The sequence below is a fragment of the Dama dama genome, chromosome 30 (assembly GCF_033118175.1).
Source record: "Dama dama isolate Ldn47 chromosome 30, ASM3311817v1, whole genome shotgun sequence".
Lineage (NCBI taxonomy): Eukaryota > Metazoa > Chordata > Mammalia > Artiodactyla > Cervidae > Dama > Dama dama.
The window spans coordinates 19298370-19317569 of record NC_083710.1 but is presented as its reverse complement, the minus strand read 5'-3'; the positions used below and the strand labels follow the sequence as shown (position 1 = coordinate 19317569).

Sequence of the window (19200 nt, the reverse complement as noted above, 5' to 3'; positions counted from 1 at the left end):
TGTCAGACATATCATATATTATATAGTGCTATTTAATCATTATCACAACCCTGACATAAACGCCACTATCACATTTACAAAATACGAGGCAATGAAGGCACAGAATGGCCACGTACTTTGCCGAAGATCAGCCAGCCAGTCACTGGGGAAGCCAGTCTCTGAAACCATGCAGTGAGACCCCAGAGCCGGATCTCTCACCCATCTCACCCTATTAAGGCATCTTCATAGGTCCAGAGCTGCTTTCTAATAAAAATCTGGACCGTCTCACGAGAGAGAAGATGGTCATTCCTCAAACGGAAACAACAAAGGATGCAAACATCCTTGATGAGTGTTTCTGACCAAAGATGCTTTTTCTGGTAAAAAACAGTTTTGCTGTTGATCTGATGATTACCTCCCCAGGCCCGGCCCCCACCCCAGCCCCTCCGTTACGGAGCAGTAGCCACATTTTCTGGATGTGACTGACCCTCCCTCCTATGTATGTCCACAGGTGGGCGTGAAGCCTTAGTCCATGCTTCCCATCTTCACTGACACATTTACTGGTTCCAGGATAAACTCAGAATCCATGTTGGCCCGTGGAAGGAAGTGAAGGGTTGGTTGAAGACAAAGTCACTTAGCTCCTGGGGCTTCATAATGAAAAAAGAGGCGGATAATCCTGGGAGCTGCAAGTGGCGGTCTTGCTACCAAGAGAAAGGTCAGTCTGAAAACAGGTCAGCTGGCCCAAAAAATCAGAACAGAGCTAAAATACTGGTGACACGGAGAACTCTTGAGTAAAGCTGCAGCTAAAGTGCACAGTGCCACTGGATTCAATTCATGTGAGTCAAGAGATGTCTTTTATTTTTAAGCGAGTTGGCGTTGGATTTTCTGACACACATGCAAGCATCTAATAGTATACTAACCATTAACCTCAATATTTGTCAAAAACTCTATTCAATAAAATGTGCTTCAAATAAGATCACCAGAAAGCTAAAACCCAATACTATTATTTCTCTGGTCATAAAATTATCTTTATTGAACTCTGAATTACTTCTATGACCTCAATTTTTATTAACAATTAACTGTTTTTCTTTTTTTTTTTTTTTATTAGTTGGAGCTGTTTTTCTATAAAACTGATTTTAGTTTATTATTCATTTTACTGTTTAAGAAACTTTATATACAAATTTACATTAATATTATGTAAACATACATTTAAACATGAAAAGAACACTGTCATATGCCCAACTCTGTGTGGCTACTGGGACTCACATCAAGCTTATGTTCAGCCATAGCTGAACATTCTAGATTTTGTGGTATATGTTTCCTAATTGCCAGAACTTTCATTATTTGACTCTTCAAGTTCTTGTTTTAAAGTTGGCATTTTAATTTATCCAGGCTGTTCACAGTAAGGGTCATTTTACATCCCAGTTTACCTGGGACAGTTTATACTGCTGTCTCAGTGTGGCTTTCTCTCTAGTTAGGCCTACTTTCCTTCTTAAAAGTATCCTGTTTTACATGAAAAGATGCTCAACATCACTCATTATCAGAGAAATGCAAATCAAAACCACAATGGGGTACCGTCTCATGCAGGTCAGAATGGCTGCCATCAAAAAGTCTACAAGCAATAAATGCTGGAGAGGGTGTGGAGAAAAGGGAACCCTCTTACACTGCTGGTGGGAATGCAAACTAGTACAGTCACTATGGAGAACAGTGTGGAGATTTCTTAAAAAACTGGAAACAGAACTGCCATACGACCCAGCAATTCCACTGCTGGGCATACACACTGAGCAAACCAGAATTGGAACAGACACATGTACCCCAATGTTCATCACAGCACTGTTTACAATAGCCAGGACATGGAAGCAACCTAGATGTCCATCGGCAGATGAATGGATAAGAAAGCTGTGGTACATATACACCATGGAATATTACTCAGCCGTTAAAAAGAATGCATTTGAATCAGTTCTAATGTGGTGGATGAAACTGGAGCCTATTATACAGAGTGAAGTAAGTCAGAAAGAAAAACACCAATACAGTATACTAATGCATATATATGGAATTCAGAAAGATGGTAACAATGACCCTATAATGCGAGACAGCAAAAGAGACACAGATGTAAAGAACAGACTGTTGGACTGTGTGGGAGAAGGCGAGGGTGGGATGATTCGAGAGAACAGCATTGAAACATGTATATTATCATATGTGAAGTAGATCGCCAGTCCAGGTTCAATGCATGAGACAGGGTGCTCAGGGCTGGGGCACTGGGATGACCCTGAGGGGTGGGATGGGGAGGGAGGTGGGAGGAGGGGGCTCAGGATGGGGGACACATGTACACCCATGGCTGATTCATGTCAATGTGTGGCAAAAAACCACTACAATATTGTAAAGTAATTAGCCTCCAATTAAAATAAATTAATTAAAAAATAAATTAAAAAGAAAAAAGCATCCTGTTTTAAATGATTAATTATATAATCATCCTATTTACAGGGCTTCCCAGGTGGTGTTAGTGGTGAAGAACTGGCCTGCCAATGCAGGAGACTTAAGAGACGCTGGTTCGATCCCTAGGTGGGGAAGATCCCCTGGAGAAGGAAATGGCAACCCACTCCAGTATTCTTGCCTGGAGAACTCCATGGACAGAGGAGCCCGGCAGGCTACAGTCCACAGGGCCGCAAAGAGTCAGACACGACTAAAGCGACTGAGCACTCAGCATATACTATTCACAACTCATCTTGTACTTCTTTTTTAAATATAAAGGGACCTGGCTATAAGATCATCATCCTAAAATATAGGAAAAATCATTTACAAAATAATTGATCTTTATATATATATATATATATATATTATGAAATATATATATATATATATATATGGAGAAAAGTAAAAACTCCAAGGACTAGTTTAAATGTGGTGGAAAGAAAATGCTTCGGTGCTGTTGCTGCGTTAGGCAAAAATTTCATTTGCAGATCCTTCTCTGGGCATGAATTATACTCCCCACAAATTATATACAGATCTACTGAGTGAGAGGGTCCTTTCTGCTTTCCTCGTAATAAGACAAGGCAGATACAGCAGGATAAGTTCTCCCCAGGAGAGAATGTGAATCACAACATGCTCCCTGCTGTTTGGAGTCTTAGCAGAGAAGTGAAACCCCTCTGCAACCAGTGTTCTGTTCCCAAAGGGAGAGGCTTTTCTTACCAGGTTTTTGAAGAAAACCCACAAACAATGAAAGAATTAAAAATAAAAACTTTTGAGACAAGGATTTTTGGCTCAATTACTGACATCAACATGCAGAAGTTAAACAAAGAAGCTGAATGCGGCTGACTTCTATGCTTCTGCACCTAGTTTTGCCTTCCCTTTTTATTTCAATCCATTTCAACCCAACAAATACTTCCAGATATCTATTATTTGTAAAGTACTATGCTAAGTGCTGAACATACAAAAAGGAAAGGAAGACGGGAAAACGGACAGAAAGGAAGAAAAATAAAGCTCTCGTTCTCTGTTCTCATGCAGCTTGTAATGTTGTAGAAAATGCAACCACGTACACCTCAGCAGCAGACATTTATACACTACCAGTGAAGAGGAACAGAATGGGGGAGCACAGGAAAGGGCGGGGGGCAGATCCTGCTTGGACTGGGGAGTGGAAGACACGCGGTTCCTCTGAGTGACACGTGGGTTGCTTTTAAAGGCTCTTGGCAGAAGGTAGCTAAGGCATTCTAGGTAAAGGATGCAACATGTCACACAGGCATAAAATGCACAGGTGCCTCGTGCATCTGGGAAAACAACCTTAGTGTGCTGCAATGGTCGGACATCTAGGCAGAGGAGACAAGCTGAAAACGAAGCCAGGAAGTGAGACAGGAGCCAGATGATCAGAGGGGCCCGAATGTCATTCAAGGGCAGTCAGAAGAAGGCTGTGAGAGGCTCAGTGAGAAAGAGTCTGCCTGCCGACGCAGAAGACACTGTTTGATCCTTGATCTGGGAAGGTCCCACATGCCTCTGAGCAACTAAGCCTGGGAGCCACAGCTCCTGAAGCCCGAGGGCCCTAGAGCCTGCACGGTGCAACGAGAGAAGCCACCGCAATGAGAAGCCTGGGCACCGCAAATCAAGTGTAGCCCCCGCTCGCTGCATCTAGAGAAAAGCCCACAGGACAACAAAGACACGGTACAGCCAAAAAAAGAAAAAAGGAGGCCGTAAAAAACTGAGTCAGTGTGTGAAATATCCAGTCCAGGATACCTGAGATACTGAGGGGCTGACTGTCTGAGACACTTCTGCTTTGACAGCACCTACATCTGGCGATCTGGCTTTCCACTTGCCATCAGCAGTGCCGCCACATCTCTCTTCCTCCCTCACTGCACTGTCAGTAAATGTTTTCAGATAATCCTCTCTGTGTGTTTTCATGAGGTTCAAAGATGGAAAGCTCTCTAGAGCAAGAAGAATTATCTAGTGATTTTTCTAAAATCGAGTCTTAACTTAGTGATCACAGTTAAGTAAGTAAGTAAGTGAAGTCACTCAGTTGTGTTCGACTCTTTGCGACCCCATGGACGGTAGCCTATCAGGCTCCTCCATCCATGGGATTTTCCAGGCAAGAGTACTGGAGTGGGTTGCCATTTCCCTCTCCAGTGATCACAGAAGGAATCTGAATATGTTGACTAATGATAAACATAATACATGAGCTACGACTTTGGGCTCAGCTTACTTTCCTGTTTTGGTAATTCACCCACTGGTACTCTTCCTAAGTTTAAGTACTTCTTGCTTCTCTAACTTTTTACATAAATTGTCAATCGGACTGAAGTTTTAAGGGTGTCTCTGCCCCCCTGCCTCTGTGAGCACATTACACGGGGTGGCAGAGGGCCAGCCTGAGCCTCACGGCAGGACATGCCTTTGGCCACAAGAGAAGAGCCACCACCATCAGTCTGGGCCGGTCCCACAACTCGGGAAGTTTGAGATGAGTTGATCAAGTCCTGCCGCCTCTACCTCCAAACATCCTCAAACTTAGTCTCTCACCTCCCGTGGGCCTAGAACCACCTTGTTGAGTCATTCCGATGCTTGTACCTGGACTATGACCCCAGCCTCTAGCCTGCCTCCCTGGCTTCAGTCTCTGCACCATGGCCAGAAAGCCCTGTGTGCTCACTCACTCAGCCGTGTCCGACTCCTTGCAATCCCATGGACTGTAGCCCTCCAGGTTCCTCTGTCCATGGGATTTTTCCAGGCAAGAAAACTGGAGTGGGTTGCCATTTCCTCCTCCAGGGAATCTTCCCGATCCAGGAACTGAACCTGAGTCTCCTGTGTCTCCTGCATTGGCAGGCATTCTTTACCACTGTGCCACCGGGGAAGCCATGGCTAGAATGACCCTTCTAAAAATACAATCCCCTCACTTTGCATCCTGGTTAAAATTCTTCAGTGCCTCCTTAATAGCAACAGCACATCAAGTCCAAATTTCCTACCACAGCACATATGACTCTTTAACAAGTCGTCTAACAAGCATAGGAGACTCTTTAATCGTCTCTCCTGCCCTTTATTCACTCAACACCTATTTCCTATCTACCTACTACAGGTCATGAACTATTCCAGACACTCAGGGTGTGTGTGTGTGCGCGCGCACACATGAGTAAACAAAAAGCAAGTATACATAAAACAAAAAACAAACCATGGGAGCTTAACCTGCACTGGGGCAAAGCTGGCACTACACACAGTAAGTAAATTACATTAGGTTACTACGTGCTGCACACAAGCACAGAAGTAAGCGGAGTGGTCGGGCAGGCCTCATTGAAACAGCAGAATTTGGGAAGAGACGTGACAGGGGTGAGAAAGCACGCTCCAGGCAGGAAAGACCATCCGCTGCAAAGGAGTGTGCCTGCGCTGGTGGGCTGTTAGAGGTCAGTGTGGACGGAGCGTAGTGAGCAAGGGGAGGGGGAGAGCAGGTTCAGATGGGGAGAAGGGGGAGAGAAGGGCGGCAGACCATGGAGGGCCCTGCAGACAGCTGCAAGGACTGGATTTTATTCTGAGTAACATGGGAAGCACTGCAAGTGACAGAGGAGCAAAGGAACAGCACGACTTGATAGGTTTTACAAGAACCGCTCTGGCTCCTGCGCTGCCGTCTGGCAGCGGGGCAAGGGTGGAAGCAGGAACTCTGCTAGGAGGCTCTGGCCGTGATCCAGGTGAGACACAAAGGCAGATCATGTGGGTGCTGGGAAACGGTCAGACGGCAGGTGTGTATAATATTCGGAAGGTACACTCAGGAAGATTTTTCTGACACATTGGATGTGAGGTGGGAGAGAGGAGTCAAGAATGTGTAACCAGGGCTTCTGGACTAAGAAAATGGGAGGACAGACTTGGCATGAGCTCAGAGCAAGACTGGGAGTTCAGTTTTTGACATCTTTGAAACATGTCAACTGGACTTCCCACCAGGCTTTTGGCTATTTAAGTTCAGAGTTCAAAAAAGGGCTGGAGCTTCTGTTTTTTTTTAAACACTTAAAGCTTTTTGGCTGTACAGGGTCCATTGTGGCGCACAGGCTCGTGGCCGCTGCGCACGCGTTTTCTCCCGCTGCCGTGCGGGGGGCTCCTCGGCAGGAGCGGCACGAGGGCTTCGCGCTGGAGTCTTCTCTCGTTGAAGAGCACGGGCTCCAGGGCACGCAGGCTCGGTCATTGCGCTGCATGGGCTCAGCTGCCTCGTGGCAAGTGGGACCTTAGTTCCTGGGCCAGGGATCAAACCCACGCCCCCCACTCTGGCAGGCAGATTCCCAACCACTGAGCCCCCAGGGAAGGCCCTAAGGCTGCAGCTTGTTTGCTCTGATCGAAAAAAAACCCACATTCCAGGCTTGGAACCACACACAGGTCCCTACATGGCTCCCTGCTGTTTTCCCCAGGTCTCTGTGCCTGCCTGCCTGTCTAAAGAGCTCTTACTCCCATCTTTTCCCACTTGGTCAAAAAAAGTCTCAGCCTTCAAGACTTATGTCATATAGTATCTATTCATGAAACTCACATGATTATCATCTCCTGAATTACCCTGTTTCCTTAAGTTACTGACCAAACTGAACTATATGATAGCTGGTCTTTCAGCATACTCCAAAAGGCTAAACAATTTTAATGTCTTCTTTGGTAAGGAAAAAGCAGCCGTTTCATAACACAGCAGATGACTTGCCTAATCTGATCACCAGAAATCTTTAGAAACTTTTAAAGAAAATTAAGACCACAGAAAAATATTTTGGCAAAGAGCTAAGTAATTAGATTTTGCATTTTCCAAGTTCAGTAGTTATTTGAAGAAGATAAATTCTCAAAAAGACTTGTATTACATAATAAACTTTATAGGCTAAAAACAAAGAGGAACATCTGCCTGTGTGCCAGTTATTTACTCTTCTAAAAAATTTTCATTTTGATTGTCATCCTTTCCCTTGCCCTGGGGAGGCATTGAAATTAGAAGAGTTATTGGACAAAGAAAACTAGTCTCTGTTTCATTCCCGAGAGACAGACACCCCATCTAATTGAGAGGGGCGGGGCGGGGCGGGGGAGTTTAAAAGATGTGAAATTGAGAGCTGATCCAGATCAGTCAATGTGGATATTCAGAGGGGCTGTGGCTGCCACTTGGAAGTGTGAGCCCAACTACCAGTTCAGTGCAGCTACAACCTTCTAAAATGTGTGCACCATGAGGGCAGAGATTTTCTTTTGTTTTGTTCACTACTATTTCACATAGTTAAGTACGGGGGAAATTTAACGATGTATAATTCAAGACTATATGGGGGATTGAAATACATTCAATATAAATTATAAAATAAGTACAATACATTTCATCCACATTTAAAAAATTGTTGACTCTTTGAAAGTCACAAAATTTGAGGTACCAAGAATTTGCAATAATAACCTTTAAGCATGAATTACAAAAGGGTAATAACCACGTCCAAAAGTGTGGAGGAGGGACACCAAAGCAAAATCTCTAACAAGGTAATAGTTTATAAAGTTCTTTGTAGATTAAGAAAAAAGGATTGTATTCTAGCAACCAGTTATACTTGCTTTTTAGAGTATAGTATTTGAGATACACATTCATCATGGGAAAATTATAGCCCTTGAAAATAAAATGGTGCAAAGATCTTGTAAACACATCTTTAGAGAATCAAGATTTACAAGGACAACTAGAAAAAGACATTTAAAATTTTTGATTCCAGGTTACAGTAACAAAGTAGCTTAATACAACCCAAATTAACAGCCTAGGTTTTGAAAGTTCCCTTACTGAAGAAACTCTTTTTGAGTTTAATTTTAATATAACTGACATTGTATTAGTTTCAGGTATACACGGTAATGATTCAGTCAAGTGTATACCCTGGAAAAGGATCACCACAGTAAGTCTAACTTCTGACAGCAAACATAGTTGAAAAAAAAATTTTTTTCTTGCAATGAGATCGTTTGGGATCTCTTCTCTCAGCAACTTTCAAATGTGCAATAAACTACTATTAACTATAGTCAGCACTGCCCATGACATCCTCATGACTTACTTATTTTCTAACTAAAAATTTGTTCTTATTTGATTTTAAAAACAAACAAGCTTTGAAGAAAACACTTGTAACAATAACCATTGTTTTTATGCAGTCAATAGGCAATCTAATATATGTATTTCAATTCTAAAAAAAAACAAAAAAACACACTAGGTATCGTTTTAAAGTTAAAAAACACCAACCTCTTTAACCTCATGTAGTTTTCATTGGCAGCAGGTCGGCATTCAGCTCTTTGTACCACTATTCCTTCCAGTGAAAGCTTATCTTGAATGGAAAGAAAAAAATTAACAAATGTATTTAGATAACATTTATCATTTTCAAGACTATATTTTGACATACTAACCACAGTAACTGATCACAATCAAATATAGTCAAAAATATAAATCAAGGAAAGGAAAGAAATATTTTTAAGTTTATAGTGGTATCACTGATCAGAATAGCAAAAAAAACATATTCGTAGCTAGTAAAAAAACTAGGCTCCTGTCAGGTTTATTTACAGACTGCTGCAGCCCCTTGCCAATAACAGCTTTTATACACTTAGCTCTTTCTAAAGAGAGTGGCTTAAAGGGCACAAAATCAAATAAATATTTGAAGGGTGTACAGGCTATATCATCTTTGAAGGGTGTACAGAGAAGTAACTTCTGAAAACACAGTCTAAAGCACTAAATCAAAGGTATATACATAACGCGTTATTTGAATGCGTGGGTACGCACACATATATGTGCAAAAAACAAAATTCTAGAATACACTGTGACTAGAACAGCTAGCCTAAAAAATACTGTGAAACTAGTCAGGTTCTTGCCTAGGTTATACAGAATACCAGTTCCACCTGCCAGTTGCTCTTTTATTTTTAGCAGAATGATTAATATGGGTGTGGCAAAACTAGAGCTTTTAAATGCTATGAATATTTGTCCAAACAGAAGGAAAAATTTTCCCACTGTTAGTAAGAATTCTTACGGTGACACTGATACAATATTCAAGAGAAACAAAAGTTAGCACCTACTACTGTGCGCCTACTAGGCACCAAGTCACTTTAGATCTCATCTTATTTTATAATGCATATATGACTGACCCACGGTGGCACCAGCTTTACTGCAGTCTGGAAATGGATGACTATGGTTAGGAACAGTTACGGTTCAATCATATTTCTAAGAGAATTCACCCAAGTACCCAGGAGAGATTCAGGAACTCCTTTGGCTCCTCAGCAATGCATTTATGATCCATCTTTGGAGGGCCAATGACCTCATACATTCCACAAGCATTAACCAAGTGCCTACCATGCAAAGGGAACCATCTAGGCACTGCAGAATCGAAGATGACTGAGATGCAGTACTGTCTTCAAGAAGCACACAGTTCACTGGGCAAACAGATAAACTGACCAAAACGTAAAATGCAGATGCAACCACGCCCACATGATTTATATGAGAAAAATTTCCCGGACTTTCCTGGTGGTCCTGTGGTTCAGAATCCACCTGCCAATGCAGGGGACATCGGTTCAATCACTGGTCTGGGAAGATTTCACGTGCCTCGAGGCAACTAAGTCCGTGCGCCACAGCTACTGAGCCCACGTGCTCTAGAGCCCTAGTGCTGCAACTGCGGAGTCTGAGAGCCGCAGCTAAGGAAGCCCGCGCTCCGTAACAAGAGAAGCCGCAAAGTGAGGGGCCCGAGCACTGTAACTAGAGTAGCCCACACGCAGTAACAGAGGCCCAGCATATCCATATCCATACATGAGGTCTTCCACACGCCAAAAATTTTATGGTGATCTTTTGTGGTTTTTGTCTCCAAAATCCTGTAACTCCTTATTACGGCCCCTAAGTACTAACTGCAAACACACAGTAATGGAATAGTTTGATGCAACATAAGCACAAACCTCAAGGTACAGGCTGACAGACGATGGCAAAGAGTGATGATGAGAAGCATGTCTACCTTAAACCAAAATATGGCAGGAAGGAAAGAGTAAGCAGGCTGAAATTATTTCATATTAAATTTAAATTCTAAAAGTAATGTCCTTACTAATGAATTTCGTAAGATTAAAATTTGAATTTTCTTAAAGCAAAAACAAATCTTATATTCAAGCATGCCCCTCCACTGAAGCTGAAAGTTCAAGCTAGAATGATTCTTGTCATAACAATCACAAGATTTGGGAATGACTCCAATCTACAGGGCCTTAAATGCATGAGAAAAGCTCACTACTGAAACATAAATTAATCCTTTTTTAAATCTAGAATACTGTCTCCAAAGATAATTTAGTTGCATACCCATGTGTTTACTAATATTGAATACTAAAAAGCTACCTTTCAATACCACCTGTGACTGTTCCCTACTTATTTAGCAGTACCTACTCCTGGGTGGGGGCTTTCCTGGTAGCTCAGCGGGTAAAGAATCCGCCTGCAAAGCAGGAGACCCTGGTTCGATTCCTGGGTCGGGAAGATCCCCTGGAGAAGGGATAGACTACCCACTCCAGTATTCTTGGGCTTCCCTGGTGGCTCAGCTGATAAAGAATCTGCCTGCAATGCGGGAGACCTGGGTTCGGAAGATCCCCTGGAAAAGGGAAAGGCTACCCACTCCAGTACTCTTGCCTGGAGAATCCCCGTGGACAGAGGGGCGTGGCGCGCTACGGTCCACGGGACAGCAGAGTCGGAAGGGACTGAGCAACTAAGCACAGCACAGCACAGCACTCTCGGGGGGACAGGGTGAATTTAATTTGTATTTAAAAGCTTCTGCTGAAGACGTTTCACACTTACGACACCTGAAAGAGTAACAGGCATCTAAAGCACCTACCTGCTTTAACCTGGCCACCACTCATCATCACTCTTCTCCAAAAAAGTCAAAGTAGGAAAATTCACTTCCCCAAACCATGATTTCCTGTCCATCATATTCTCTTTTCAAATCTAAAATAGCTTCTCAAGTGAAAGGAAAAGTCTTCATCAGCAGCAATGAAAATTTCCATCAACTGGCTGCTCTTAAATAAGGCCACATCTCTGTTCATTCTTTGCCCTTTCCCCTCTCTTCCAAAATAAAATTAAAAAAAAAAAAACGATTTACTTATAACACAGCCCCCTAAGCAAGATATAAAACCGTCACACACTTTTAAAACCTCACAGGAACATGCTTTCATTTTTTTTTCCACTAAACTGTGCTGCTTCTCTAAAACACGGCTTAAGATTTCAGGGGAAAGCTGTTATATATTACATTTTAAGACAGCTGAAAGCACTCACTTGTACACCACTGCTGTTAATTACATATCATATTAATTAATACAGGAATCCTGACTTAAAACTACTTTGTTGGCTCAATTTGAAAGACTATAAATACTTGAAAAATGAGTTTTCGTATATTTTAAAAATATTTACTGAGTGCCTTTTATGTAAAAAATAATGCCAACACATCAGGAATAACACAGAAATATGAAAGTTGGCTCCTGCCCTCAAGGAGCAGAGTCTAGTGCAGCCATTCACAAATTTGAGGATCCAAAAGAACTTTTTATGTGGATTTTATCTACTGATATTGACCATACTAGAAACGAAAACTGAAAAACGCTTAGAAAATCAGAGTGAAAAAGGCAAAAACGCTTGATATCATTAAGAAAATAGTTGTGATTTCCCAGGCCCCTGGAAAGTGTCTCAGGGACCCATGCTCTACCTAGTGGCTTCCAGATTACTTTCTGGGAGCTTGCTGGTATGAGACAGGTATATAAACTACTCTAACACACGAGGAGCACTTCTGCTAGGCCTCCACTTAACCCACTTCTAGATTACCAAGGCTCTCAGTTTCCCTCTTAAATATGGTGACAGATGCCCAGAGCTTGCTATATACTAGTGGGTAGTAGGTTAATCTCTATTACTCCCACACACTTCTGCTCAAGCTATGCTAGAACTTGTTTATGCTAATTTTACTGTTAGTAATTATGCAATTTAATTATATATTATATAATCCTATTAATTATGAGCATGGGGGAGGGAGACTTTTTATGAAAACTAAGTTTAATGCTTTGTAAGATGTGCTATGGGTTTCCCTGGTGGCTCAGTGATAATCTGCCAGCAAAGCAGGAGATGCAGATTTGATCCTGGGTCGGGAAGATCTCCTGCAGAAGAAAATGGCAATCCACTCCAGTATTCTTGCCTGGAGAAACCCATGGACAGAGAAGCCTGGCTGGACTGTAGCCAATGGGGTCACAGAGAGTCGGACACGACTGAGCAGCTAAAGAACAGCAAGATGTGATCTAAAGACAAGTTGCTAAAAACCTGTCAGATTAGGTACTGGAGTGACGACTAGAGACTGGAAGAGAAACAAAAGTCTAGAAGGATTCTACATTTGTATTGTCTCATTGTGTCTAAAGTCTTGCTCCTTTTTCAAGAAACCAGAATTAAAAATCTAAACTAAATTATGGGTTTACTCTCCACAAGAGAGAAATCAGATAATCAGCCTCCTACACTGACAGCAAAGGCCTTGTCTGACATGTACACTGGTGACCAAATGTACATTTGTGGGTCTTAAAGTGTTTAAGGCAGTAGGAATACATTCTGTTATCATTTTATGATTCCCAACCTTTTAATTTAACTGCTGGAAGGACTATTGGCCCTTCCATAGAGGCTGTGGGATTCTACTGTACTAAGTAGAATTTATTATCATTTATGAGGGTTCTCTTTCCTTAGGCCTGGCCATTTGTTCGACTTTTCTTTAGATTCTGGGAACTATTCCAGGACCTCTTCTAAATTTTCTCACCTCCCCCGCTTCTTGAGCTAGACTGGTTTGCTTACTGGTTTCTGCTCTTTGGAGCCCAAAGAATCTTCATGAGTATGAGCACACACCTTTGTGATGGTATTTTACTGATCTATATACTGCCACCTAGTTTCAGAAAAAAACTGAAAGTTACACAAAGTGCATTCTTATAACAAGAATGGAAGCATCCCAGTTCTAAATCTGTCACTAAACAGCGGAGTTACTTTGGAGAAGTTACTTCACATCTCTGGGTCTCAACATCCATATGCATAAGGAAGTCACTGGGATCTCTTCCAATTCTCTTTCACTAAAATTAACAAAACAAAACTGGCCCTTCCCTCCAACTGGGGATATTTTATTGTTTCATCAATATCTATTTTGTTTTCCCTAATACTTTCTAAAAGACCTAGATATAATTAAATTTTCTTTGAGTAGGAATTAGAGAAAAACGCTTTCTGGGAACGACAAAGAGAAAACGTTGAGAAGCTGTCCAGGACTTGAAGACACAGACTTCTTTTTCTAAGCTAGACCTCCTATTCTTTATCCCAGCCTGACATACACCACTGTATGATGACGGGCTTCCCTGGGGCTCAGGCGGCACAGCGTCCGCCCGCAGTGCGGGAGACCCGGGCTGGCTCCCCGGGTGGGAAGATCCTCTGGAGAAGGGAATGGCAACCCACTCCAGTACTCTTGCCTGGGAAATCCCACAGACGGAGGAGCCCGGTGGGCTATGGTCCATGGGATCGCACAGAGTCAGACGCGACTAGTGACTTCACTTCACTGTATGATGATGGAGAAGGACATGGCAACCTGCTCCAGTATTCCTGCCCGGAGAATCCCACGGACAGAGAAGCCCGGTGGGCTATCGTCCGTGGGGTCACAGAGGGTCGAACACGACTGAGACTAACACACACACACACAGTATGACGTAGAACCCGAGAGAAACGACTGACTGGCACTTTTTACGAGTTAAGGGCCTGGCTAGTCTAAACAAGTTAAAGTGACAGGTAAGCAGGAAGGGTGCCTATTAACACTGGCACGTAAGTAATGAGGGCAGCGTGTTAAGAAGACGTTGGGCATCAGGAAGTTACAGGCATTCATTTCCACGAGGCCACTCTGGATCCAGTTCAACATGGAGGCCTTTAAGAGCACTGCCAACTCAAGTTAAAACACAGACAAGGCTAGAGTCAAGGTTCTGAGCTAATCCTTGAGGTCTTGAAGCTACTTCCTGGATTCTTCTTTACCTCACACCTGTGTCTGTCCTCTCTGGAAAAGGACTAAAGAAACAGTATTTCAAGAGATCAAGAGCATTTAAAAGGTAAACCATTGTTTCATATTCCTGCTAGTCTCCACTGTTCTCATTTAAGATATTTTCCTAGCAGTTTCTGCCTGTGGTTAGGGTAAGGCCTATTAATACAAGCTACTTGGCATCTTAACAAACCAGTTGGGCAAAGTTTCGATCCCTGTATTATTAAGAAGGTGTCTCTAATTGTATTCAAATTTGTGAATTGATGCTCTGGTCTATTTAATATTCAGGAATTTTAGGAATAAAAGATCATACTCAGATTTCAGTAAGCCTACAGAGTCAGTATTTTATTAATTACTTCAAAAGCAACACAATGAGCAGCCATTTAAGTATTCTGCTGAATTATGTTATATAGTGTTTTCTTGTAATGATATTCAAATTACAAACATGCCTGAATAGCTGGGAATTCCCAGTTTTAAATCGAATACTAAAACCATAATTTTGAGGGTTAGACTTAGGATTAGAAAACATCTCAGTTTCCTCATTCATAGTACTTGCTCTTCAACTTCTCCCCTGTGGACTGGGAGAAAGAAGGTTTCTGTACATTCCTATACAAGGGATGTTGTAACGCTCACCAAAGAGTATCTGTGAATGATAAGACTGGCTGCCCAGGAGAAGAAAGAAAAGTGTGACCTAAGGTACAAAATCAAAGACCGATGATTTAAATGTACAAAGGAGTCTGGATTGCTCTATGGGTCTACAGAAGCCATAACAAACTTTTGATCAAAGAAATAACTTAGTGAACAACATTTTAAAAATAAACATTTCTGTTTTAATGTTTATGAAGCAAGTTCACAAGTTATTTTTCCTCCTACACTTTATATTAAGTCTCCTTTTTGCTTGTTATACATAATTAATATACACAATATGTATAATTATATATATATAATTAATCAGTATAAATTCTCAAATACAGATATGGGTATGATGTACATAAACAGACATGACGTCTAACCTAAAAGCTGCTTTTAAGAATAAGAGGTTGAATAAAACCCAGAAATAAAAGTGTCATTTGAAAAAATGAAGCAATACTGTCTTATAATAATAAATGAAAAAGAAAATCATAGTACTGAAATAGTCTGTTTTAGTAAAACCTTCATCAAAAGGTGCTATCCACTTGCACTAGAAATTAGAAAGAATTCAAGAACAACAGCAACCATGATTATATGAATAGAAAAACAAATCTTTCCAGGAAAGATTAAGTCTCCAGGAGAAGGCTTTGACCACAGGGCTGCATTACAGGTAAATAGTATCAAACATGGTGCAAGGTGTGGTGAGAGGTACAAAAGAAGAAAAATACAGACCCCTGTACTTAAGAAAGCCTGTAGTATAGTTGAGATAACATTAACAAAATACTTAAGAGACAATCTGATGACACATTTTTTCATCACTGAATATGATTTAAGTTTCATTAACTTCATCCTCAATAACCCCAGTTCTCTTCACCATGTTTAGCAACTACTAATACCACACACTAGTTTAGTTCTTTACAAATTCCAAGATGCTTTAATAAGAAGTGATCCTCATAACCACAGAGTAGAAATTATGCCCTCATCATTAAGAACTCCTTTGAGGTAAGTTTACTACTGAATATAGTAGTTCTTCAATTCTGCTTGGTCCTAAGAATCACCTAGGGAGCTTTTTAAAAACTACTGGGTCCACTCTCAGAGATTCTACCTTAACTGCCTTGTGTGGGCAAGAGGTGTTTTTACACACTCACTAGACAACTCTAATACGCAGCAGGCAAGGCTGAGAACTGCTGCCCTGATACTTCTCTCCTCCTCTCCCCCAACACCTCCACCTTTCCCTGTCTCTCTGTTAACTGAATTTCCTGGTGGTGTGGGGATAACAGCTTATAGAACTGCTCAAATATGCCATCAAATCTAAGATGCCATCAATTGTAATATTCACCATTATCTTATGTGCCACCAAGGAAGACAAAATACTACCATGAAAATTTTACAAGTCCATGATTTTAAGACATACTCTGATAACAGAAATGTTAGATGTAAAGAATATGATAAGAGTTCTCCATCCCTGATTTACAACCACTCTATTCTCTATAAGAAACTCCATGTCCTCCTGTGAACCATCATATCCTGTCCTGCTGGTTCAGGCCCCCACCCCCCGCCCCCATCTCATCACACAGGAGAATCTAAAGAGAAGCTGGTAACACGAGGGACAGTGGTTAAGGGATAGCATTTGGGGGCAGAGACTCTTTTGGTCCCTGATTTCACAGCAATATTCACTTTACAATTTTTCAAAGTCATACCCCTCATTTTGAGATTGTAGACAATGATTATTAACTTAAAACATCTCCTTCTGAAAGAGAAGGCAAAATTCTGTTTTGCCAAATTGCACTATAAAAATGAGTTCTCTACAGTAATATAATTTCAGTGTTCATTTGATGGCTCATAGAAATGCTTTGCTCATCTAGTTACAATAAAATTTTCCAGTGAATAATAATGCATAGTCTGCACTTCAAAAAAAAAAAAAAAAAGAGCACACTCATTTTAAAAACTCAAATGACTTTTGCTTACAGAATTATAAAACACAGGTTTCCCTGCACCACTCATCTCCCAAAGTACATTTAAAATATGAATTAGCATGATTTGTAAAGTGTTTTCAAGATTACCTTTGTAATGAAAAGTAAAGAAACAGTGGAATGGAATTTTGTGAGAACTTCTCCTTTAGTCTGTCATTTTTATCTGTGCTCCTTTTGACACAAAGCGCTTTAATCTTTTCTACACTTCTCAAGTGGGGTTTAAAAATTTGCTGAAGTAGCAGTTTCCTGGGCTTCATTGAAGACTCAGTTCAACACTGTAAAACACTTACAAGCTTATTCCTCTGACTGGAATTACACACCCACATCACCATTCTGCCAGAAGCTACAGTGAATGCACCCCAGGAGGACACGACACCGCACAGTTGGTGAGATACTGCGGTCGGTCAGTCAGCTTCACAAGCTGGGTGAGACGGTACTTGTGCAGATGGAGCCCAGTACCAGACAACATCTAATGCAGAAAACTTTCATACTTCAAAACAAAACAAAAGTTTTGGCATTTGAACAGAATTAGGTTAGCACAGAAAAATCTGTGATTCTTAAACTATGTTAATACATAGCACTGTCTCCTTTATTTTTCAACACCAAAAAGAAACTAACATAATTATAGTTGAATATCAAAATGAGTATTTCTCACATTCAATGCTATTAACAGGAGGCTATGAAAAACAAGAAACGCATACATTAAAAAAAAAAAAAAAACAAACTCAGTTTGTGAAAGGTATAGGAAGGTCAAGCCAAAAAGGAATCAGAGGACATGAAAGTCAGACGGCCAAAGGTTAGCCAGATTTTGGAAAATGAACAGATAAAGATATCACTGCAGATCAAGTAGATGGGTATCAAATTCAAGTGAAGAAGAGAGACCCAGATTAATAAGTTTCAAAAAATACGGAGAAGTTCACAGCAGAGACACAGTGACAGGTTTAAGTAAAAATTAATAGCTGCTGCTTTTTCTGTAGCTGGCTTCACTTTCTTAGTGCAGCAACAAGAAATCTTTTTCTTTTTTTTTTTAAGAAAAAAAGGAATTAATGCATGCAGGTGAAAATAACCAAAAAGATTTGGTAGAGGCAGAGAATGAAGAACCAAAAACCCCGTGTTTTTAATGAAGGCAGCTTCATCCCTTTTCCTTGAAAAGGAGTGTCTGAATTTCATAAAGGAGTGATCTGTTGAGCCTAAGGGAATTACCAAATCTTTTATCTTCCAACCAAGAGAGAGATCTTCTTGGTAAGGTTCTACTTCCTTATGGCAGGAAAATATCTCTGGCATATTCTGTGTCAATCACGCTGATGACCATGACCTCATTTCCCATCAAGAGTTGGCAGGTAAGAATTCCCATTGGCCTGGAATAAGTTCTGCCTAATGCAGACAGTGGAAGATTAGCATCACCATACAGCAGAAAGATTTTGCTAAAATTTGGTTAGGCACTGGGCCTAACCAGTGAATATACTCAGAACAAGAACCTGTCAGTGACACTGTTTAAGTTCTCAAAGTCGGCTATCACCAACAGGAACACAAATTAGAAATGTTGGTGAGTGAGGATATGGAGAAAGGGAAACCTCATACACTGTTGGGGGTAGGTAAACTGGTGCGGCCACTGTGGAAAACAGTATGGAGGTTTCTCAAAAACTAGAAACGGAGCCACTGTACGAATCAGCAATTCCACTTCTGAGTATATACTCAGAGAAAATTCTAGTCTGAAAAGATGTATACAAGGACCCCAATATTCACAGCAGCATTATTTACAGTTGTGAAGGTATGGAACAACCTAAGGGTCCATCCCCAGGTGAGTGGCTAGAGAAGATGTGGTGTGTGTGTGTGTGCGCGCGCGCGCGCGCGCACACACACACACACACACACACACACACACACACACACACACGCACAATGGAGTACTAGTTGGCCATGAAAAAGGGTGAAATGTTGCCATGTGCAACAACGTGGACAGACTCACAACAACTTAGCACGGACTTATGCTAGGTGAAACAGGTCAGGCAGAAAGACAAACGCTGTATGGTGTTGCTTGTATGTGAAATCTAAAAAACAAAACAAAAGCCAGATAACACCAAGTGCTGGAGAAAATGTGGGCAAACAGGAACCCACAGGCACTGCTGGTGTGAGAGTGCAGTGGTGGAGCGCATCCTGGGAGTCATCTGGGA

At 41.4% G+C, this 19200-nt stretch overlaps 1 protein-coding gene across 1 annotated transcript in view; it reads right to left on the bottom strand.

The window, feature by feature from the left end:
- Positions 1–19200, bottom strand: part of GTF2F2 (general transcription factor IIF subunit 2) — a 142122-nt gene that overhangs the window by 63760 nt on the left and 59162 nt on the right. Inside the window, exon 5 of the mRNA XM_061133736.1 lies at positions 8636–8717. Coding sequence (XP_060989719.1) covers positions 8636–8717 — 82 coding nt within the window. The remainder of the gene's footprint in view (positions 1–8635; positions 8718–19200) is intronic.